General features: G+C 42.9%; 1 protein-coding gene across 2 annotated transcripts in view; it reads right to left on the reverse strand.

The window, feature by feature from the left end:
• LOC143927603 (epididymal sperm-binding protein 1-like) overlaps nt 1-20,603 on the reverse strand; it is a 75,202-nt gene that overhangs the window by 11,447 nt on the left and 43,152 nt on the right. For both annotated transcript variants that reach the window (XM_077451762.1, XM_077451761.1), the window contains 2 exons: nt 18,160-18,333; nt 5,568-5,621 (listed from right to left, as the gene is read on the reverse strand). In XM_077451762.1, coding sequence (XP_077307888.1) covers nt 5,572-5,621; nt 18,160-18,333 — 224 coding nt within the window. In that variant the 3' untranslated portion in view covers nt 5,568-5,571. The remainder of the gene's footprint in view (nt 1-5,567; nt 5,622-18,159; nt 18,334-20,603) is intronic.

Genomic DNA, 20,603 nt, shown 5'->3' on the forward strand with positions numbered 1-20,603 from the left:
TCTCACCTGAGAGGTTGAAACCCTGCACAGATAATGCCAGTGAATACACACAGGAGCATGCTCTGTTAAAATAAAGGGAACAAACGCTGGCTACCAGGGTACCGTAGGACTTCACCACATGGTGCTGCAACATCTCATGGTGGTTGACAAAAACCTATCACCCTATATGTGCTGAGTATACACTGAATCAGGTGCGGTTATTGTACCAGTGACTTACTCCCAAAGATGAGAATGAGGTCCATGCAGGATGCTTATTGCTGAGGAGTAACCCGAAAGAGGAGGGTTGTATTCAGCACTATATTGGGGGGGAACAATAGCTGGGATGGGTGTTATTAATGGAGGGGACATCAGCCTCCTGAGGAACAAACTCACAGCCATAGCTTCAGAGAAGGAGCGTGACTTTGTTACCCCGGGAGATTGGTGGTATCCTTGATAACATTCAATGAAGTCACAGAAACACTCAGGTTAGAGTGGCTCCGGATTCTGTCAACCATGTTGAGAGGTTGGTAGGGAGGACAGAAACCTGTCATTGGCTCTGGCGCGCACTCTGTGGCAGGTGGAAATATCAGCCAACATCAAGCTGATTGTACTGTCGCTTTATGAAGGGGCAGTGGCCTGATGAGTTAGCATCACCGCTCAGTAAGATTTTGCCAAAACACGTTGCTTACACTAATCCAAAGTAGTGGTCGAATGCCTGTATGGGTGGTACTAAGTTGGATTGTGAAAGGTGTTATGCTGTACGTTCTCATATACAGAAGTGCAGACTTGGTCTGTATGTTTGGTGGCATCAATGGGCTTACTGACTGGGGACTCTATCTTGTTGCATTTGAGGCTATATCACACATGTGATCAGAGAAAATAAACGCTGGAGGCAGGTTGATATTTCCCTTTGTCGGAAGCATGACCATGATGTCCTTTGTAGGCTAGATCAATACATGGGGATGAACGAGTAATGTTGGGAAGTTATTTCTCTCTGTATTCTGGATGGAGAGATCATTGCTGGGAAGAAGGCACCCAGGTATTATTTAGGACATAGGCGAGTTTTTGTTTCTTTGTCCTAAAGAATACCGGTGTAGTGTTAGTCATGGGACTCGAGGGTTCCCTGAACCTAACCGTAGGTAGAGGTGCATGGTACACAATGGGCATGATCTCTGAAATCCAGGTACAGGGGTGGAATTGTGTGGGTTTGGTAATTGTTGTAAACTTATATGTGTAGTTAAGCGATATTTATCTAGAAGGGTCTCCCAGTTGTCTATGCAAGTTGAGGGACGATTTGACAGTGAGCTCTCTGTGTACAAATTGGAGACGTTGCTGCCAAGTCAGAGCCCTGCAACGCCGCTGCGAGCAAGCCTGCCTAATCCCGACCCGTATTTACAGTAAAAGGTTATAGGAGGTTGGGAGCGGGGTGCGTAATACATATATAAGTATATATTATGGTAATAAGTTGATTTATGTTTGTGGTAGAGTATGACCTATGGGTATTGTAGGCTAGTAATATGGGCAAGAAAGGCCCTCCTCAAGACTCTGGGTCTGAAAGCTGGGTGATATGTCGCTCTGAATGGGTGCTGGTGAATGGTGAATGAATGGGCACCCCTTGCCCGTACTGCCATCCTGAAGATACCCAAGGTGCAGAATGGTGACATGGAAGCTGTCGCTGAAGAATGGTGGAGATGTGTCACTCAGTGGCAAAGCGGCACGTGTTGGGAAACATCACGTGGTAAAACAATTATGGACTGCTCCATAGGACCTGTTTCTGCACACGTTGAAAACACAATGTGGTAAGACACTTGTGTACTGTTCCATAAGAGATGTCTCTGGAGCGCTCGTTGGAAACAACCACGCGTTACACAAGCTAAGGACTGTGCCACAGGTACTGGTTCGGAAGCACATGTTGGGGAACCACACACGTTAAGACAGTTATGGACTGTTCAAAAGGAGCCGTGTCTGAAGAAGGGTGGTATGAGCCGTGTTTAGGCGCAAAGCGGCATATGTTGGAACCAGACAGGAATTTATTACTATACATCTACACAGCTGTTTGTACAGCCGAACTCAGCCATATGGTTGCCAGGCAGTTTCACACGTTTAAAAGCAAGGAATGTGACACAATTTGAATAGCAGAATGAGTTTCTATTCAGCCCAACTGGAATATACTGAACTTCAAAGATGATATGGCGCCGGCTTGTCTGCAAGAACAGAGGGACAGTTGGTGGGGCGTCCGAGATCAAGCCACGAGATAGCAATCCAGTCGGAGCAGTTGCAATTATGGGCAAACACTGCCCCCAGAGGCCAAGTATGGCAGGACTGGTAGCCTGGGGGAGGAGACGCCCCAGAGACGCGGATTGGTCTATGGGAAAGAGTAGGATGGGCTATGGGGTGTGGTATGGCTGAGGTATGTTTGACAAAAAGGTTTGCGACCATGAGGTCTTCCTCTGTCCCTCTTTATTCCATCATGAGGTGTGGCTGCGAAGGTCGGATAAGTATGGCTTAGATTGCACTGTGATTGTATGCTATGTATTATTGTAACTTCTATTGATACCTTGTGCACACTGTATTATTTCCATGGGAAATAAATAAGATTTAATTGACCTTAGACCGTGTATTGATTTCATAGCCAAGGGTGATAGCATTGTGGTATTAACAATAACATGTGCTGGGCGTAATAGATTGATAGATTAGCTGAACTATAGGGACTAGACAAAGGAATACATAACTGATAATAATAAGACTAGATTGAATTGATCAGTTACTTCACTTACCATACCTGCAAAGCAAATACAAAAAAAAAAAAAGAAAATAGCAAAAAATAACACATTTAACACAATCTGTGCCTAAAATATATATATGCCGAAGCATGGGGGCATCCTCCCGCATAAGGTAGGAGCAAATCGCTCCTCCACCCCTTATGCCCCCATGCTTCGGCATATATGCTCTTTTTTAACTGTGGTGGTGAAATCACCTCCGACAGTGCTGGAGTCGTGGCTTTATGTATCGTGGGAGCAAACGCTGTTGCTGTCAAGATAAATAAATCTACGCTACAGCTGAATGGCATACCTGAAAACAAAAAATGGTTAACAATAAAACATTGCAGAATAGAATACAGTACAAAGGAGCAGAACAATAGAGAGAGAATAGAGAGAGAGAGAACAATAAAACGACAACTATTTTTGTTTTTTTTATTTTATATTTTTTTTGTTTTTTTGGTTTTGAGGGGACAATAATGACGGGTGTCACGCCTATATCCGCACTTTCTGCAGACATGACATTTTCTTTGGGGTGCTCGTTGGGTAGGGGTACGCGGGAGGACATAAGGATAATGCCTCTCATGCAGCCGGCTTACTGCATTTGGTTGGGGAAGGTGAGGTGGAGCACCTCCTGGATACAGAAGGGCTCTGACGATATCCTCCTGGAATTTAAGGAAGGATCCAGTCCGTCCTGAAGCTTTGTGTAGCACATAAGCATTCAGCATAGCCAATTGGAATAAATAAACAGACACTTTTTTGTACCAGCGCCTGGCCTTACGGGCAACTAGATACGCGCCAACAACTGGTCATTGAGGTCCACCCCACCCATATTTTGGTTATATTTGTGGACACAGAGGGGTTTCTCCACAATACAAGTCGCTGTAGGAATTTGGACCGTCATGTCTACATGAAGGGAGGTAAGAACGAAAACATTCTTATTATCCCTCCACTTCATAGCGAGCAAATTCCGATCGGGCCCCCCACCCGCGGGAAGGCATGGACATACTTGTACGCCAATATGCCTGCCCGTGCCATTCTGTCGACGTACATCGGCGTGCGGCGGTCGGCAACTGGTTAAACATGTAAACAACAAAATCTCAAAACGAGGCTGGTCCTTAAAGTGGTTGTAAACCCTTACAAACCACTTTGACCTACAGGTAAGCCTAGATTAAGGCTTACCTGTAGGTCCAAGAAATATCTCTTAAACCTACACAGTTTAGGAGATATTTACAAAAAGAAAGGCAACGCTTGCATGCGCCACAGACAGTGGAGCGCAGGCTCACTATCGGCGTGAGCAGCATGCCGCTGCTAATGGCAATATGCCGTTAGTGGCGGCTCCCGTGCTCATGCACGGGAGTGATGTCATCGCTGCTCTGGTGCTGTGAGTGGCTGGAGCAGCGATACCCGGAAGATGGACGCTCCGTGCTACAGGGGACAGCGGTGACATCGTTGGCTCCTGATTCAGGTAAGTGACACAAAATGGATAGCGATGCATAGTAGCTCATTATGCTTCACCATTATGCTTTACCATCAGGGTTTACTTCCTCTTTAAAGAGGCAGTCCCGCGAAAATACATTTTTTAAAAGTCAGCAGCTACAAATACTGCAGCTGCTCACTTATAAAATATGGACACTTACCCGTCACAGGGTCCAGCGATGTCGGTACCCGAGGCCGAACCATCCCTTGGTCCTCAGATGCTCTGCCGCCGTCATCTTCGGTATGGGAATCAGGAAATGAAGTCTTGCGTCTTCACTTCCCAGTTCCCTACTGCGCATGCGCGTGTCGCACAGCGCAATCTGAATGGTCTGTGCTGTCTCTGGGACCCGTGTGTATCCCAGCAGACAGCACAGCGGGACGGAAAGAGGCATAGACTCCCATGGGAGTCTATGCCCAGAAGTGGGTGCAAATACCTGTCTTAGACAGGTATCTGCACCCCTCTCCCCCCTGAAAGGTGCCAAATATGACACCGTGGGGGGAGGAGGTTTCCCGAAAAGCGGAGGTTAAATTTTTGTGGGAACCTCTGCTTTAAGTGGATAAGTAGTTTAAGTCTCTGTAGATGAATATGGGGCAGGGTGGGGTGGTCTCACAGTAAGTGCGGGTTCACACAGGAGCAACACGGCTTCAGCGTGACTTTGAACAACTTCAAGTCGCCTCCAGGACAGGTGACTTTGCCTGTGGCCAACCAGAGCTAATCAGCTCTTGTGACATCATTGTTCCGTGTCTGTGTCCTGTGAAAACAATGTTATCTTTGCGTTATTTAATGACAGCTGTGGTAACAGCTGGTGTGGCAGTATTAATGGAAGAGGAAGAGAGGAAGCGAAGAATGAGGACGAGAAGAAGACGTCGCTAATGGATCCATCCAATTATTGTTATAGAGAGATAACAGAGGCCAGTTTTGGGCCATGTATGAGAATTTGCGTGTTTTTTTCAACTATACCCAGATGTCGATTGCAAGGCAAGTACATATGCTATATGTAGATCTACACATATGAACTAGCCAATTTGTCATATTTATTTTTTATACGCTATATCTTTTGACAGATAAAGTCTTTTACAGCCCCAACTTTTAGATATATATTTTGTAGCATTGACCCTAGAGAATAAAATGGCAAATGTTGCTATTTAGCAGAATCGATTGTTATCTACCTAATGCCGACCATCCACTCTTATCAATGTTACTGGGGTGATCGGTGATCTTGCATGCATCACCCCGGCAGAACTCCTTCAATTAGAGGCATCATATTTGCATATGGTACGTATAAAGCAGTAATGTGTGCGTGTAGCTACAAATGGCTGATATTTCTTATTTAGAATATAGTAAATTACCTTTTTAATTAATTTTACAGTTTGGATGAATTGCTTCGTCTGGTTTACATCCATCTGGAACGACAGAATACATCATATAAGAGGAGTATCTCAGCTACTGAAAGACTGATTATTACACTAAGGTAAACTATCTATATTAGCACATTAGAATTATATTTGCAACATTCTAGTAAAGTCCAGCCTGAGCTGCTCTCCGGCCCTCTACATCTCAGCTCTCCAATGAGCATGGGGGAGCAGCGCAGGAGAGAAGCTGACAGTCAGCAGCTCTCATCTTGGGGAGGGGAGAGAACAGAGCCATCGACGGTGTATGTTGACTGTTGAGTTCTGTGTGAAGAAACAGCAGTGGACAGATGTAGCATTGGTGCGATGGTGCATCCACCTAGGTAAGTATGATTCTTCCCAAAAAAATATGGTTTAATAAATATTGCAAAATTTAGCACACAAACATCCATGAATTTTTTAAAAAAATTGAATTTTTAATATTACAGTATAGCAATATATATATATATATATATATATATATATATATATATATATATAGAGTTTTTTTTTATTTTTTTTATTTACAATTCTTGGTAAACTGGTTCATATTGGCACTTCTGTTTGAGGATACGCGCGTTGTGAGCTCCCGTGTGCATGCCCGGACTGTGGAGAGAGGAGGATGCACCAGGGTTGTACACGCCGATGATCTGACGGCAAGAGGGCGTCCGACGAGCCGAGGCCAAGGCTTGAGATGCAGCGCAGAGCCCTGCAGGCGGGAAGGAGTATAGCGGAGAGAAGCGAGGGGCTCGAGCTGCCAGTGGGACGCGGCAGTAAACAGTGGCCATTAAGTGAACGCTGAGCAGTGGCAGGCGATAAAGCACTATAGAGGAGGACAGGTGAGATGCCTACTTGCAGAAGAGCCGCTCTGCAGCCAGCAGGAGGAAGCAGAAAGTGAGCTGATGGAGGACTAAGGGCATATATGACATCACAGAGAGGTGAGGAAACTACTATGTTACAGCCCTGTTACAGATCCCCAGAGGCTGGTCGGGTGCAGGAGAAGCTTGGGAGAGACCCCCCTAGAGGGCAGACATCAAACCATCAGATTGGGAGCCCGCTACAGAATGGAGAAGGGAGGAGGTCATCGGAGCAGAGCCAGATTTATTGGAGACAAAGCGGCAATTTAAAAAGCCCAGCGGAGGCGAAAATCACAGCAGAGGAGAGGAGAGACTTTAAAGCCATCAGAGGTACAGGGGGGCATGGTGGGGAGAAGGAGACGAACAAGGCCATGGATAAAGATTTGAGGGGGTTCTCTGAGGTGGGAACACTCACATGGAGCAGGGGGTGGAGGCGATGCATGATGGGTCACTCTCCTGCCCCCCATAATATCAGAGACAATAGGAGACAAGCAAACACTTAAGAGAGGATCTCCTACACTGCCCCCGGAACCCCCGCCGCCCCAAACCCCCCCTTATGCCTCCCCTCTCTATGGCTCAGACCAAGGAGGGGATGGACAATGTTAGAGAAAAAGAGACCTGTGGAGTGGCTAATGTAATGCAAGTTGTGATAGAAGGTATAGCCCAGGAAGAGGAACTGATAAGGAAACCCAGGATACATGTAGAGGGAATGGAGGGAGAGGGGGAAATCATAAGAAGTGAGGTCGCCCAGGACTTCAAAGACATCCGTAAGATGATTGAAGCACTACCCACAAAAACAGATATAACAGAGTTAATATCAACGGTGGAAAGGACATGTAGACAGGCAGCGGAAAAACTTAAAGAAGAAATCGGGGCAATAGGAGGTAGAGTGGACGTTCTGGAGGAAGGTCAAGATGAAATTCAGCAGGCAGTAGGGGAAATACAAGAGATAATAAAAATACAAGAGGACTCGATGAATATGTATAGAGATCAGTGGAAAAGAAATGGGGAAGAAACTGCGCTACAGTAAAAATAAAAAATTTGAAAATCTCCAGAGGGATATGGTAATGAATGAGAGCTGCAGTTCTATCTTGTACCAAACAATACAACATATATGAATTTGTAAAACGAAAGAACCGCGCTAACTCACAATAGAGTGATATAATACCCACCGGGGCCACCCTCCCCTTAACCAACCTAACAAACCCCAGTGCTAATTTAATCAGACCAATACGGAATAAAAAGTGCTCACCAATAAATTGACTCGAAACTGGGTGACATGGATACAATAATAAAACTCAATAAAAAAAGTGTATAAATACTCCAAATTAATGAAGCGAAATATGTGACTAATTATCAACAAATCTTCTAAAACATTAACATCAAAAAAATTATCAAAAAAAAAAAAAAATTATAAACACCACTGGTGATCATGGCTTTGACTATTAAACTGTGAATAACGAAATGCAAAAAAATGGAAAATTGTATACTCACCTTTCCGTAATTTTCCTTTCCTGACGCATCCCATGGCAGCACACACATTGGGCTGTGACTCCGCCTCCCCAACCTGATAGGACCAGTTAGATATAAGATTTGAAGAGGAGCCCACCGGCCACCGTTGCATTCTCAGTAACTATCACCTTAGAGGGGTGGGATCTTGTGTGCTGCCATGGGATGCGTCAGGAAAGGAAAATTACGGAAAGGTGAGTATACAATTTTCCATTTTCCTGACGCATTATGGCAGCACACACATTGGGAAATAACTCGCTACATGGGTGGTTGCATTTCAAAACATTTATTTGCTCAAGTACAAGGTATGGATGAATTTGTTTGTATGATTGATCTTCCGAACTCAGCTGTAGTTAACTGAGCCGGGTCTATTCTGTAATGCATCATGAAAGTGGTTTTTGATGACCAGGTTGCTGCCTTGCAGATGGTTTCTGGAGACACTCTACAATACGTTGCCCAGGAGGTCTCTACTGCTCTTGTTGAGTGGGCTTTTAATCTTTCTGGTATCTGGAGATGTTGTACTACAGTACGTATGGTTTTCTTATCGTTCTAATCAACCAAGATGCTATCGTCCTTGAAGATGCTGTTTGGCCCCTTCTTGCACCATATGGAATGATCAGGAAATGCTCCGATTTCCTACATGTACTAGTGACCTCTAAGTAGGAGGAAATGACTGATTTTACGTCCAAGGGATGAGGATTCCCCTCAATATTGAGAAAAACCAGAAGGTTGATTTCTGCGTTGAAATGAAAGGTAGAGGCTACCTTCGGTATGAACTTATCCATTGGTCTAAGGACAATTCTGTCTGGATAGAGCAACAGATGTGGTTCTTTAATTAGCAGAGCCTGGAGTTCCGAAACCCTCCTGGCTGACGTTATTGCCAACAAAAAAGGCTAACTTGAGTGTCAAGTCCCATAGAGAAATTGAATGTAGGGGAAAGAATGGTTCCTTTTATAGAGCTTCCAATACAATTGACAGGTCCCAGGTCGGGAAGACTGGCTTCCTGGGAGGCCTAATTTTCAGGCATGCTTTCTGAAATTGAGTAATGAGAGGATCTGAGGCCCATTTTACCCCTGACATCGCAGAAAGAGCAGATATGAGCAAAAGCTTGATAGCTGAGAGACCATTCGTTGTTTGACACGAAAGTTCGACTCAGATCGTCTGCCAACTGGTTGTGTGTTGCTGGCACGTATATCCATTTCAAGTCCGCCAGGTGGACTTGTGCCCATTCGAGTATGGGCCGGACCTCCTGCGTGAGTGTACTGCTTTGGGTGCCCCCTTGTCTGTGGACGTAGTTTACTGCTACTATATTGTCCATTCGTAGAAGGATACTTTTCCCCATAAGGAGTGGGTTGAAGGCTATAAGTGCTTGCCACGCTGCTCTGAGTTCTAGCACATTTGAAACTATGCCCTGCGGTCGAAAGGCCCAATGGCCTTGAACCCCGTGATGCTGGTAATGTGCTCCCCAACCTTGCAAACTGGTATCTGTTGTTATTATCTCGGGTGGTGAGTCCACCACCGAGCAGAGATCTTCACTTCCTGAGTAATCACTATTTGCTGATTCATAGAATATCCGTTCCATTGTTTCAGGAACGAGTTCTGGAAAGTTCTCGAATTGCACTGGGACCACTGGATCATTAGGAAGGTGGAGGACATTGACCCCAGGATACTCAGACATGACCTTGCGGCTAGATGGTTTGCGAACAGGAGCTTTCTTACTTTGCGGATAAGTGGAAGGATTTTCTCCTGAGGGAGACCCACTGTGTTGCCACAGGTGTCTAGTTCGGCTCCAAGGAAGATGATCTTTTGTGTTGGAACTAGACTGCTCTTTTTCCAGTTTATCATCCACCCGAACTGCTGGAATGTGGAAATTAGAATTGCTCGATGTAAGAGTGTTTCTCGACTGTCGGCTAGGAGGATAATATCGTCTAGCTAATGTAGGGCTCTTAGCCCTTTCTCCCTTAAGTATGCTATAATGGGAAGTAATACTTTTGTAAAGGTTCTGGGTGCTGTTGAAATCCCAAACGGGAGGCTTTGGAACTGAAAGTGTAGCTGGCCGATGGCAAAGAGTAGGTACTTCTAGAATTTTTGATGTACGGGTATGTGTAAATAAGCATCGGACAAATCGACCGAGAGCATCCAGTCTCCTACTGCTATTGCTAGTAGGATGGTTTGCAAACTCTCCATCTTGAAAGATTCGATTAAAATTGTTTGATTGAGATCCTTTAAATCCAAGACTTTGCTGTTCCTCAACAACCCTGTTCACCAAATATCGCCTTGATAAAAGGAATACCACCGTTTGGAAAAAAGGAGTACCGACGGAGTGTCAAGTATACAGCTGGCAGGTGGAACCGTTAGATGCAAGGCGCACAGTGGTGGAGAGTTTATATGCCTACAACCCCCTAGGGGGATGTGAATCTGGTGAGTGGGGACCTAAAGGGGGCACGAGCACAGAAGTCACCAGATATATATGATCACGAAAGTCACCTTTTTTTTCTTTCTTGAGCTGGGATCCTTTACAAGACACCAGTTGAACTTTATATACTGAGCACTATTTTTTTACATGCTTGTTTGAACTACTTTTTCCACAATCTTTACAAACCTGACGGTTGAGGACTATTGAATATATATATAATGTAATGTGACCATTTGTTCGGTCTACAATTATCTTTACATATAATATGTGGTTTTTGTAAGGATCATTTTACCCTATGTGAGGATTTGGACTGATAGCTGTAGGGTTTATTTACACAAAAAAAAATCTTTTTGCAACGTTTTGCACTTTATAACCTTTATTGTAGTATCCATGCACCTTATTGGTTTATAACCTAGATATGCACTTTACTAGCCTATAATTTTGCACATATATGCTTAAATCACGTTAGTAGTATAAGATTGAGACCTGAAATGTCCCCGCATATACAGCGGAGTGGGACTGTGCATGAGGGAACACTTTTTGGGTACTCAATCTATAGGAAGGCACGCTACGCACAAATACAGGTCTACTTTATTTATTTTTTGTTCTATTTTTCATCTTTTGTCCTACTCTTTGTAGTTTTTGGTCTATTTGTCTTCCCCCCCCCGAGGGCCATCATCCATACTGTATGCTACTGTAATTATTAGTGTATATATACGGTGGGCATAGGGGTGCACACTTACTGATTTTACTTATGATAAGCACCTATAAAATATTTTGGGTCACCTAATAGAGGTAATAAACAATTTAGTAGAGGCTAAAGCAATTTAGCAGAGGTAGCGCCAATAGCCCATACCAAAAATATCAAATAGCACACCAACACAAACCCGTCTTCCCAGATCGCACAACACAAACCACGAGGTGACGTCAGCGCATCGCTCTGCCCTACGCATTTCGTAATATGAATATAAAAGGTGACAGGGGGATTTGATGACTAAGAATTTACTACACTATGGCGACCCTTCTTCTTTCTGTATGTGCCGGGCAATGAGTGGTGTGGCCGTAGGACCTGTCCAAACGTCTGAACAGAGCTTTATCCTCCTGGTGGTCCATGCGCAGAAGGAGTGCTTTCTTATTGTGGCCATATCTGGTCTCTGTGATGGCACCAGTCTAGCTGGTAAGCGGCAGTAATATTGGTGGTGGAAATCTGTTTCTGCATCTTTGAGGACACCTTTTTCCTTTACCGGTGTGGTGTGTTTCACGGTGGAGACTACAATCAAAAAGAATCTATTTTTCTATATGAAATGAATTTTTTTGTGTGTAGATGGTGATATGGACTATTTTTTGAATATACACATTCTTCTAATTAGAGTTTGGTATAATATTGTTTGATACTGTTTCGCTTTACTTTATTTTTCACAAATAATTTTTGGATCATTTTTAGCGCAGCTTTTTGAAAATTAACTAGGATTTGTTTTGTGGGTATCTCACTTATAAAGTTGCTGCTGCACTCACGGTAGAATATTTTCACATAATTTTATTTATCAATATTTCATTGAAGAATAGCGCTGTATTTTTTTGGGTTACATTTCGTAATATGTTACGTCGTCCTGGGGTACGGGTGGCGCGCCACGTCACTTCATATTTATACATATACATTTAAACCAAGCCTCGATCTGCCACCTGACCATGCCTCTGAACGGACATTGCATTAGTGTATCCCGAAATCGCGCTCTCGCGAGAATACTGGCCAAACCTTGTTCCCTCTCACAACCAAGCCTCGTTGTGTGAATACTGCTGGAGCGGAAGTCGACCCCGGGATCCCGCTCTCGCGAGACATACCGCAAACAAGTCCCGCACTAGCGTCCAACCAGGCCTCATTGTGGACATGTCAGTGAACTGGATGCAGGTCATAGACCAACAATCGTCCACGAACTCTATATATATCCCCGGAAGTGAAACAAAAGTCCACCTCGGGGACAACTATAGCCCACTTAAACCTCCCCTACCAATAGGGCAAATTTAAAAAATGAGCTCTAGGTCTTAAGGTAGCACCAAACCCAGAGGGGCAAGAATAAAGTATGGGCAGTGGCACCATCCTAAATAAAAATTATCTAAATGGCCCCAAGACATTGAGAATTAAAGATTAAAAATTAAAAAATTAAAAAATGTGATTAATGATAAAAATGAATAAGACTGAAAAATTATCAGGATGGAGGTATAACCAAATAAAAAGTTTTTTTAAGAAATTAGAATCGCAGATAAGACCCCAGGACACCCTTACCATATTTGAAAAGATGTGTAGAAAAATATCAAACCCAAAACACTTATTGTCCCAAATGTATAAATTGGTTTCGAAGGAAGAAAAGAATACCATACCCTATTATATAAAAGAATGGGAAAAGGAATTAGAACATAATCTTTCGACAACACAAATAAAAAAAAGTAATTGAGGCAACATATTCCCTATCAAGTAGTTCAGCTATACAGGAGATGTCATACAAATTTTTGACCCGATGGTATAGAACATGAGTAAGACTGGCACAAATATACAAAAATGTAGATAAAGGGTGCTGGAGAGGGTGTGGGGAGACAGGAACCTTTCTTCATATTTGGTGAAATTGTCAAGGGATAAGGAAGTTCTGGGAAGACATAGCCCCGTGGATCAGCAGGGCCTCAAAGGGGCAGTTGGAGTTTGGCCTCCGGCACTGTCTGTTCCACGGTGCTATGGATACTGGAGGGAGATATAAAGATAGCGTGATCCCCCATCTATTAAATGCAGCAAAGAAACTAATTCCCAGATACTGGAAACAAGTAACCTGCCCAACATTGAAAGACTGGAAGAAGGAATTGGAGGGAATAAGGGAGGCAGAGCAATGGATGCATAGGATAAGAAACAAACAAGATAAATTTGTGGTAACATGGGAAGGTTGGGATGAACATAGGGAAGACCTAGAAAAAGAAATATTTGCCAAAAAATGATTTGAGATGTGATAGAAGAGGAATGATAGAGTTGAAAAGAGAGTGGAACCAAAACTGTTATGCCTTATTGTTTTTTTTATGTTATATATCCATGTTAAAAGACGAGGCGAGGGAAGGGGAGGCCCTCTGCTTGGTTAGAATTTCAATATTATTAAATTTTAGAAGGGGACGGAGGGGGGGACGGAGGAGTGTGAGATCTGGAAGAGAAATGAGTGGGGTGGGTGTAATTAAGAATTTTTTTTTTCTCTCTCCCTCTTTTGCCCTCGTCCCCTTTATGTCTCTGGTATTTTCTCTTCGGAGAATTAAATTAAAAATTAGAGACACATAGGGGGAGGAGAAGAGAAATAGGCGGAGGAAGTATAAGTAAGGAAAAAAGGTGCACTCAATTTTAGATGGGGAAAATGTTTTCACAAGGAGGACAATAACATGAACACAGGTAAGAATACAGTGACTAGGAAAATATCAAAAGTATTAAGTGGATAGGAAAGGAGGAAAGAAGGGGAGGGTTTCCTCTTCCCTGTCCTTTTTTTTTTCTCTCTTCATGTTGAGGATTTAATTAGTAATGGGGGGCACAGATGGAAAGGAATTAAGCGGAGAGAAGGAAAGAAAGAAAAAAAAAAAGAAAAAAGTATAAGTAGGAAAAGAAGCACACTGAAATCATCAATGGGTAAAATGATGCTACACAATAGATATAAATGTGAATATTGGATTGAATACACATAGAGAATAATTAGCAAGAAGGATAGTTAAACAAATAAAAAAAAAGGGTAATTTTTATCAGAATCGATCCGAAGAAGTAGAAATTTCCCCTCCCAAGCCTCAATCTTAAAGAGAAAATGGAAAGATAAAATATTGGAATTGAAAATGTGGTGGTACATGGATAGAAAAAATATGTTTAATAAAACTTTGATTTATAAAAAAAAAAAATGGTTCATATCCGGAGGTTGCAGAGCTGGTGGAAGGCCTTGGGGACGGTGTTGGTGGTAAATTGGTGTAATGAGGAAGGAATGGTTGGTTCCCTGGTGCACCAATTGTTGATGGAATTGGGGACGGAGACAGATAGGGGATTGGTGGATGGGCAGGATTCAATGGATTGCCATACTCATCAGAGTATGGACGGAAGCAAGGGGGATAGTAGGGGTGGGTTCTGGGTGGTGGAGGGTTTGGGTAGCTATAGTAGGGACCGGATGGTGGTGTTGGTCCAAACATGGGTGAAGACAGAATTGATGGCTCATTGTGAATACTGTCTTCAAGGGGGTCCATCACTGCCTTCTTCACTTCATGCTTCTGCTCCTGTGGAATTTTTTGAAGCATTCCGGCGACCATGGGACCAAACCCATAATCTTCGGACTGTAGATCATCTAATTTTTGATTCATTCGATCTACAAGTTCCACAAATCTGTCCATATTTTGACTATGCCTTCCCCTTGGAGGTCTGCTCCTTCGCTGGCTTCTGAGCCGGATAGGCTCAGCCGGCTGCTGTATATTAGAAGCCTCTCCTTGGTTGCTCTCCTGTGCTCAGGGACCTGGGATTTTTCTTCTTGCGATGCCTCCTGTCCTTCGTCACCCATTTCCCAACTGGATTGTGTTCTGCATTAAACATATAATACAGTTAAGGCACAGTTAAGACACCCCCTTCTTTATAGAATTGTATAGTATCACTTTACAAATATGAAAGATGTTATCTCGCTCTCTCATATCCAGGAAAGGCCACAGAAACTCCAGTTCATCTGCATGTACATAGGGTACCACTCATTTCGTTCCAGATCCACTCCTGGCCTCATTAATTTTGCGGAGCTATGCTTAAAGCAGTCGCGCAATCCCTTCCATCTAATTTGTAATATGGATACTGCACAACATAAATAGGAACATAATGATTTATGTATTTTGTCTTTCAGATACCTGGCAACCGGTCATTCCCTAGTTATCCTACATTATGAGTTCATGGTGAGCAGGTCAACAATCAGCTACATCATCCAAGAAATCTGCCAAATCTTATGGGATGTGCTTAATACCATAGTTATGAAGAGGCCTACACAAGAGAATTGACGGGATATAGCAAAACTATTTTGGAGTCGGTGCAATTTCCCAAATTGCATTGGAGCTATAAATAGGAAGCATGTGCATGTCATTAAGCCTGTTGGTAGCGGAAGTATGTTCTTCAATTACAAAAAATATTGCTCATTTGTACTGCTTGCCATGGCCGATGCAAACTACTGCTTCACCTATATAGATATAGGATACTACGGTAGTAGCTGCGATTCAGATATTTTTTATAATTCCTCCTTTGGTGAAAGGCTACAAGATAATCGACTAGCTATTCCTGAGAACTGTCCTCTTCCTGGCACAACTGAACCCCCAATAACCCATGTGTTCATCACAGATGAGGCTTTTGCATTGGTGCAACACCTAATGAGGCCTTACTCCAATAAGAACCTGACTACTCCTAAGAAAGTCTTTAACTATCGTCTAACAAGGGCAAGAAGGGTGGTTGAGTGCAGTTTTGGAATTCTTGTCAATAAATGGCATTTGTTACATATGCATATTGCATTAAACATTGAAAATGCAATTACTACTGTCACAGCAGCTTGCATCCTTGCATCCAGATCCTGCGATGGTGCCACTGTTCGAGAACAATTTATTTCATACTTCCTTTCATCGGCTGGTGAATTAGAATGGCAATTGGACGCCATTTCCTAACTGCATTGCTCACTTCTTTAAATATATATTTTGCTAATGTTGATTTTTCTGTAAAGTTTTATAAAGCCTGCAGTTATTAAGTTTCTAATTTTTTCATGCTATGTAATCTGTCCTTTAATGTTTTAAAAACGATATTTTGGTTATATTTTACATAAACTGTGATAATAAAGCAATCATTATTTTGGCGGATATTGATCATTCATTATCTACATTTATTAACACTAGAAGTTGACATCAGTGAAAGACTGCACCAGGGCTCTCCATACTCTGGTCCTCCAGTTGTTCTAGAACTACAATTCCCATCATGCCTAGTCAAGTATGTCAGTGCCTGATTTGCAGAACACATGGATAACAGACATAAATTAAATAAAAGGTTAAACTTACACTTGTCACTATGGTCGGTTTCCCAATCCTCGATGGTCAGTCGACAAATCTCCAGCCAAGCACTATCCCTCTTGTATTGGTCCTTGTAGTTCGGATCTCGCTTGTCATAAATGCAGGGATGCTGCCTCACGAGTGTTATTAAGGACTCATTGTCAACCATCTCCTTGTGATAGACTTCTCTGTGGGCTCTGGTCGACATGGTGCATATGCAGGTTGTTCACTCACTTCACTAGTACACAGAGATAATGGCGGCCAGGAAGTATTCTGTGTGTGGGAAGGAAAGGGGCTGCCTGCAGCCTGGGTAAATTATTTTCTTCTTCCTGTTAAGTCACTTCTCTATAGACCATTATCCTACTTGTAGGCAACTTTCATTGAAATCTATGGTTACAAGTCGCCTAGAAGTCGTCTTCAAGTAGTACAGGAACCTTTTCTGAAATCGGAGTGACTTCAGTAGTGTACATTAAGACGGCTCTCTTTCGCTTCAATGGAAGTTCTGATGTCAAGCGACTTGGGGTGACTTGAGGTCTGACAAGTCGGATCCCAAGTCACAGTAGTGTGAACCTGCACTAATTGTTTCTACCTGATTTTTTGTGCCTTTATGATGGTGCAGAAATGGTGAAGCTTGTTTTTTGTTTTGTTTTTTGTCTTCTTTAAGTCAAGAGGACAATTGCAGCAAAAATAACTGGAGAAGTTAACTCATAGTAAATCTTGAACCAGTGAAACTACGATACATTTAAAGGGAGAGGAAATGTCAATCCTAGGTTAATGATACAGTTCTGGATGATTAAGGTAGTAGTATTAAGAGTATACTAAATAGGTTGGGTAATTCCCAGGAAGCTGGAGGGTAAAGTAGTGGTGAGCTAAAGTTATATTTTCTGCTGTACAATGCATACAATGGATTAAGATCTCCCGTACCAGATTCCTGCAACGCAGCCATAGGTACTTGTGGTGGAGAGGCCCTCATGGATTGATGTGTTGAATTTTGGCGAACTCGATTTGTACTACTAGAGATGCAGGGAATTTACCGGGAGACCCACTCTATAATGATAGAGGTGCAGAATGTAGACCAGCAGACCCGTCCCATGGTGATAGGCCCATGCTGTTAGGCAAAGCCACCTCTTTATTGAGTTAAAACAGCTCATTTAATAACCAACATCTTTACTAAACCAACATAGACATAGACTGTGAGTACCCAAACACAGCCCACATTCTGTAAACAATATCATATTTTAAAATGTGTCTTGGTTACAAGACTAAATTGGTAACTGTTTTGTGTTTTTGATAACTGGAAAAGATTCAAAGAAATTTTAAAATTAAAAATAAAAATTTCAATCCCAAAAGTTGATATACTGGCTGCATTCTCCTACAAGGGGGAGACTGAGGCCTGGACTATGATCATCTACAGGTATTCTGGGATGCCTATTTATTGATATGACTAGCCTTTACTCAGGCAATACAGAGAAATCCAGATGACAAAATAATTTAAAAAAACATCAAATCAAAAGATGTGAAAAGTTATATTTACAGACATGTTTTATGTTCTGTGATATTTTATAGGACATAATGTTGGAAGACATATACCTATATTTTAAACACAACCATTGATAATATCTGTAAGCTTCTGGGGCCTATACATCACAACTGTTCTGCTTAAAAGATGTTTTGCTAAACCCAGAGCATATTATCAGCAAGACCAAACACTTACTTTTACATGAACAGTATCCCCATTTCCCATCCTTATCATAATTCGGTGTTGTAGCACACCAAGGACGTCCATCAGAAGTTCCATCACCAGTACAGTACGAATATGACTTGGACTTATATGTAAATGGGAAGACACAGGGCAGACCTTTAGCGGTTCCATCTACAGTATTGATCACTATGGAAAAAAAGCACAACCAAGTTACCTAGCAAAGGAAAATTATATACAGAAAGTGCTTCTCTATAAACCCAATGTATACAAAGATTTATCAAGGAAGACTAAAAAGATTAATAATGTGGGGAATCCCATATTAACCATCAGACCATTTATAGCAGGGGTCCTCAACCCCCGGTCTGCGGCCCACTGCCGGGCCGTAGACTGTTTGCAGCCGGGCTGCGAAGGCTGCACTGTCTGACGAGCGGCGGCGGAGCGAGCAGAGAGATGACATCTCTCACCGCCCGACCGCATCACCGCTGTTCCTTGCTCACAGCGGGCCCGCTATACTGAGGCAAGTGAGCAGAGAGATGAGATCATCTCTCACCGCCCACCTGCATCGCCGCTCTTCCATGCTCACAGCGGGGCTCTATAATGCTGGAGGTGAGGCAAAGGAGCAGAGAGATGAGATAATCTCTCACTACCGGCCACCCCCCCCCACCCCCCCCCATTACCACTGTTCTCGCTTACTGCCCACTACTCCAAGCTTGCCTCTGAACTAATGCACACACCACTGGCAGGTGACAATCCACATCTGGTGGCAAATGACAAGCTGCATTTGATGGCTGGTGACGTGACAATCCAAATCTGGTGGCAGGTGACGTGGCAAAGGACAAACTGCATCTGGTGACATGCGACGTGGCAAGTGGCAAGCTGCTTCTGAAGGCGGGCAACATGGCAAGTGACAATCCACATCTGGTGGCAGATGACGTGGCCAAGGACAAAATTCATCTAATGACAAGCGACGTGACAAGCTGCATCTGCAGGCAGGCGACGTCGAAAGTGACAATCTGCATCTGGTGACAGGCAACGTGGAAAGTGACACTCTGGCACATTCTGCATTATGGTGAGCTGAACTACTTCATTATATATAACAATGTAATAATAGAAATAATGCGCTTCAATCATCCTGGCATCATATCAATGATGGTGGTGGGATGATTGAAGCGCCAATGCCCGCCATTGCCCCGATAAATTGTCCGCGAAAAGCCGCATACACCCCCGGGCCTTGGCACAATTTTCTTCAACAGCGCCGGTCCCCGGTGCCAAAAAGGTTGGGGACCACTGATTTATAGTATAGAAGAATCATGACTTATTTGACTGTGACCAATTATATAACATTTTGAGCCCTGCCTAATTAAAACACAAGACAATTTGCAATGGAAGGGCAAAGTCACAACTTTATTGGATTAAAACAGCATATTTATTAGCTAACATCTCTAATAAACTAACATGAAATGTCTTGGACTGTGAGCACCCAAAACTATTATATTCATAACATTGGTTAAAACTTGTCTTCACCACAAGGACAGGCATCCAACTAACTCCCAAAAAAATAATTGAATTTGGTGCCTGGATGAACCAAGTTTATTTTATTATTATTAAATAAAAATCATTATTTAATTAATCAGCAACTTAATTCTGGACCAAAATCAGCCAGAAACAGTGACTCCCCCGGTCTTATAGCACATCAAACAAAACAGGGAGAAGGAAAGAGTTCACCCAAGAAGAACAGCAAGAGACCTGCTGCTTGATTATACAAAAATATAAACTTTAATATATATCAAAAAAGAACCAATATAATAAACCTACACAATGAGCGGAGACCATATTTACAGTCCACAGATAATTAAAAACAAGACAACGTTGCCTACTTAAAAAGGGGAAGTGCAGCTGCACACACGCTTACATACATCTCACCATTACATATCCACATACACACCTATGGATACAGCCTATTCAAGCTATTAAACAGAGGGGCATGTGACTTTTTATCAATGTATGGGTGGTGTATATGTGTGGACAAACAGAGCTGGATAGAAGGCTGTAGTCCAGAAACACCAGGAACAAAGTTGTATTACACTATTTCATGTTCATCGAACAATTCCTTAGGTGGCAGTTCATACATTTCCTTTGTTAAATGAGCGGCTAGGCAGCACAGTCTAATATTTGTTCCAGACACAAGCACAGAGCAGTCAGGCACTTAATAAGCATATTTGCACATCCTCGATTAAGCAAAGCAGGGTAGATGGAGTAGAGAAGGCCAAGCAGGAGCAAAGCAGAAGCAGAGCGTTAAGTATACTTTTATATCCGTGTTTACAGCATTCTCATGTCAGTCTTTCAAAGCAGCTTACCGCTACCTGCTTACAGAGCCATCTGTCCTTTCAGAGCAAGCCATCCATCATCGAGGTAAGTAACCTGGTGCCAAACGTACTCTGTGATAGGTGGAGGTA

The sequence above is a fragment of the Lithobates pipiens genome, unplaced genomic scaffold (genome assembly GCF_037356315.1).
Source record: "Lithobates pipiens isolate NorthernLeopardFrog02 unplaced genomic scaffold, aLitPip1_a1.2 Scaffold_23, whole genome shotgun sequence".
Taxonomy (NCBI): Eukaryota; Metazoa; Chordata; class Amphibia; order Anura; family Ranidae; genus Lithobates; species Lithobates pipiens.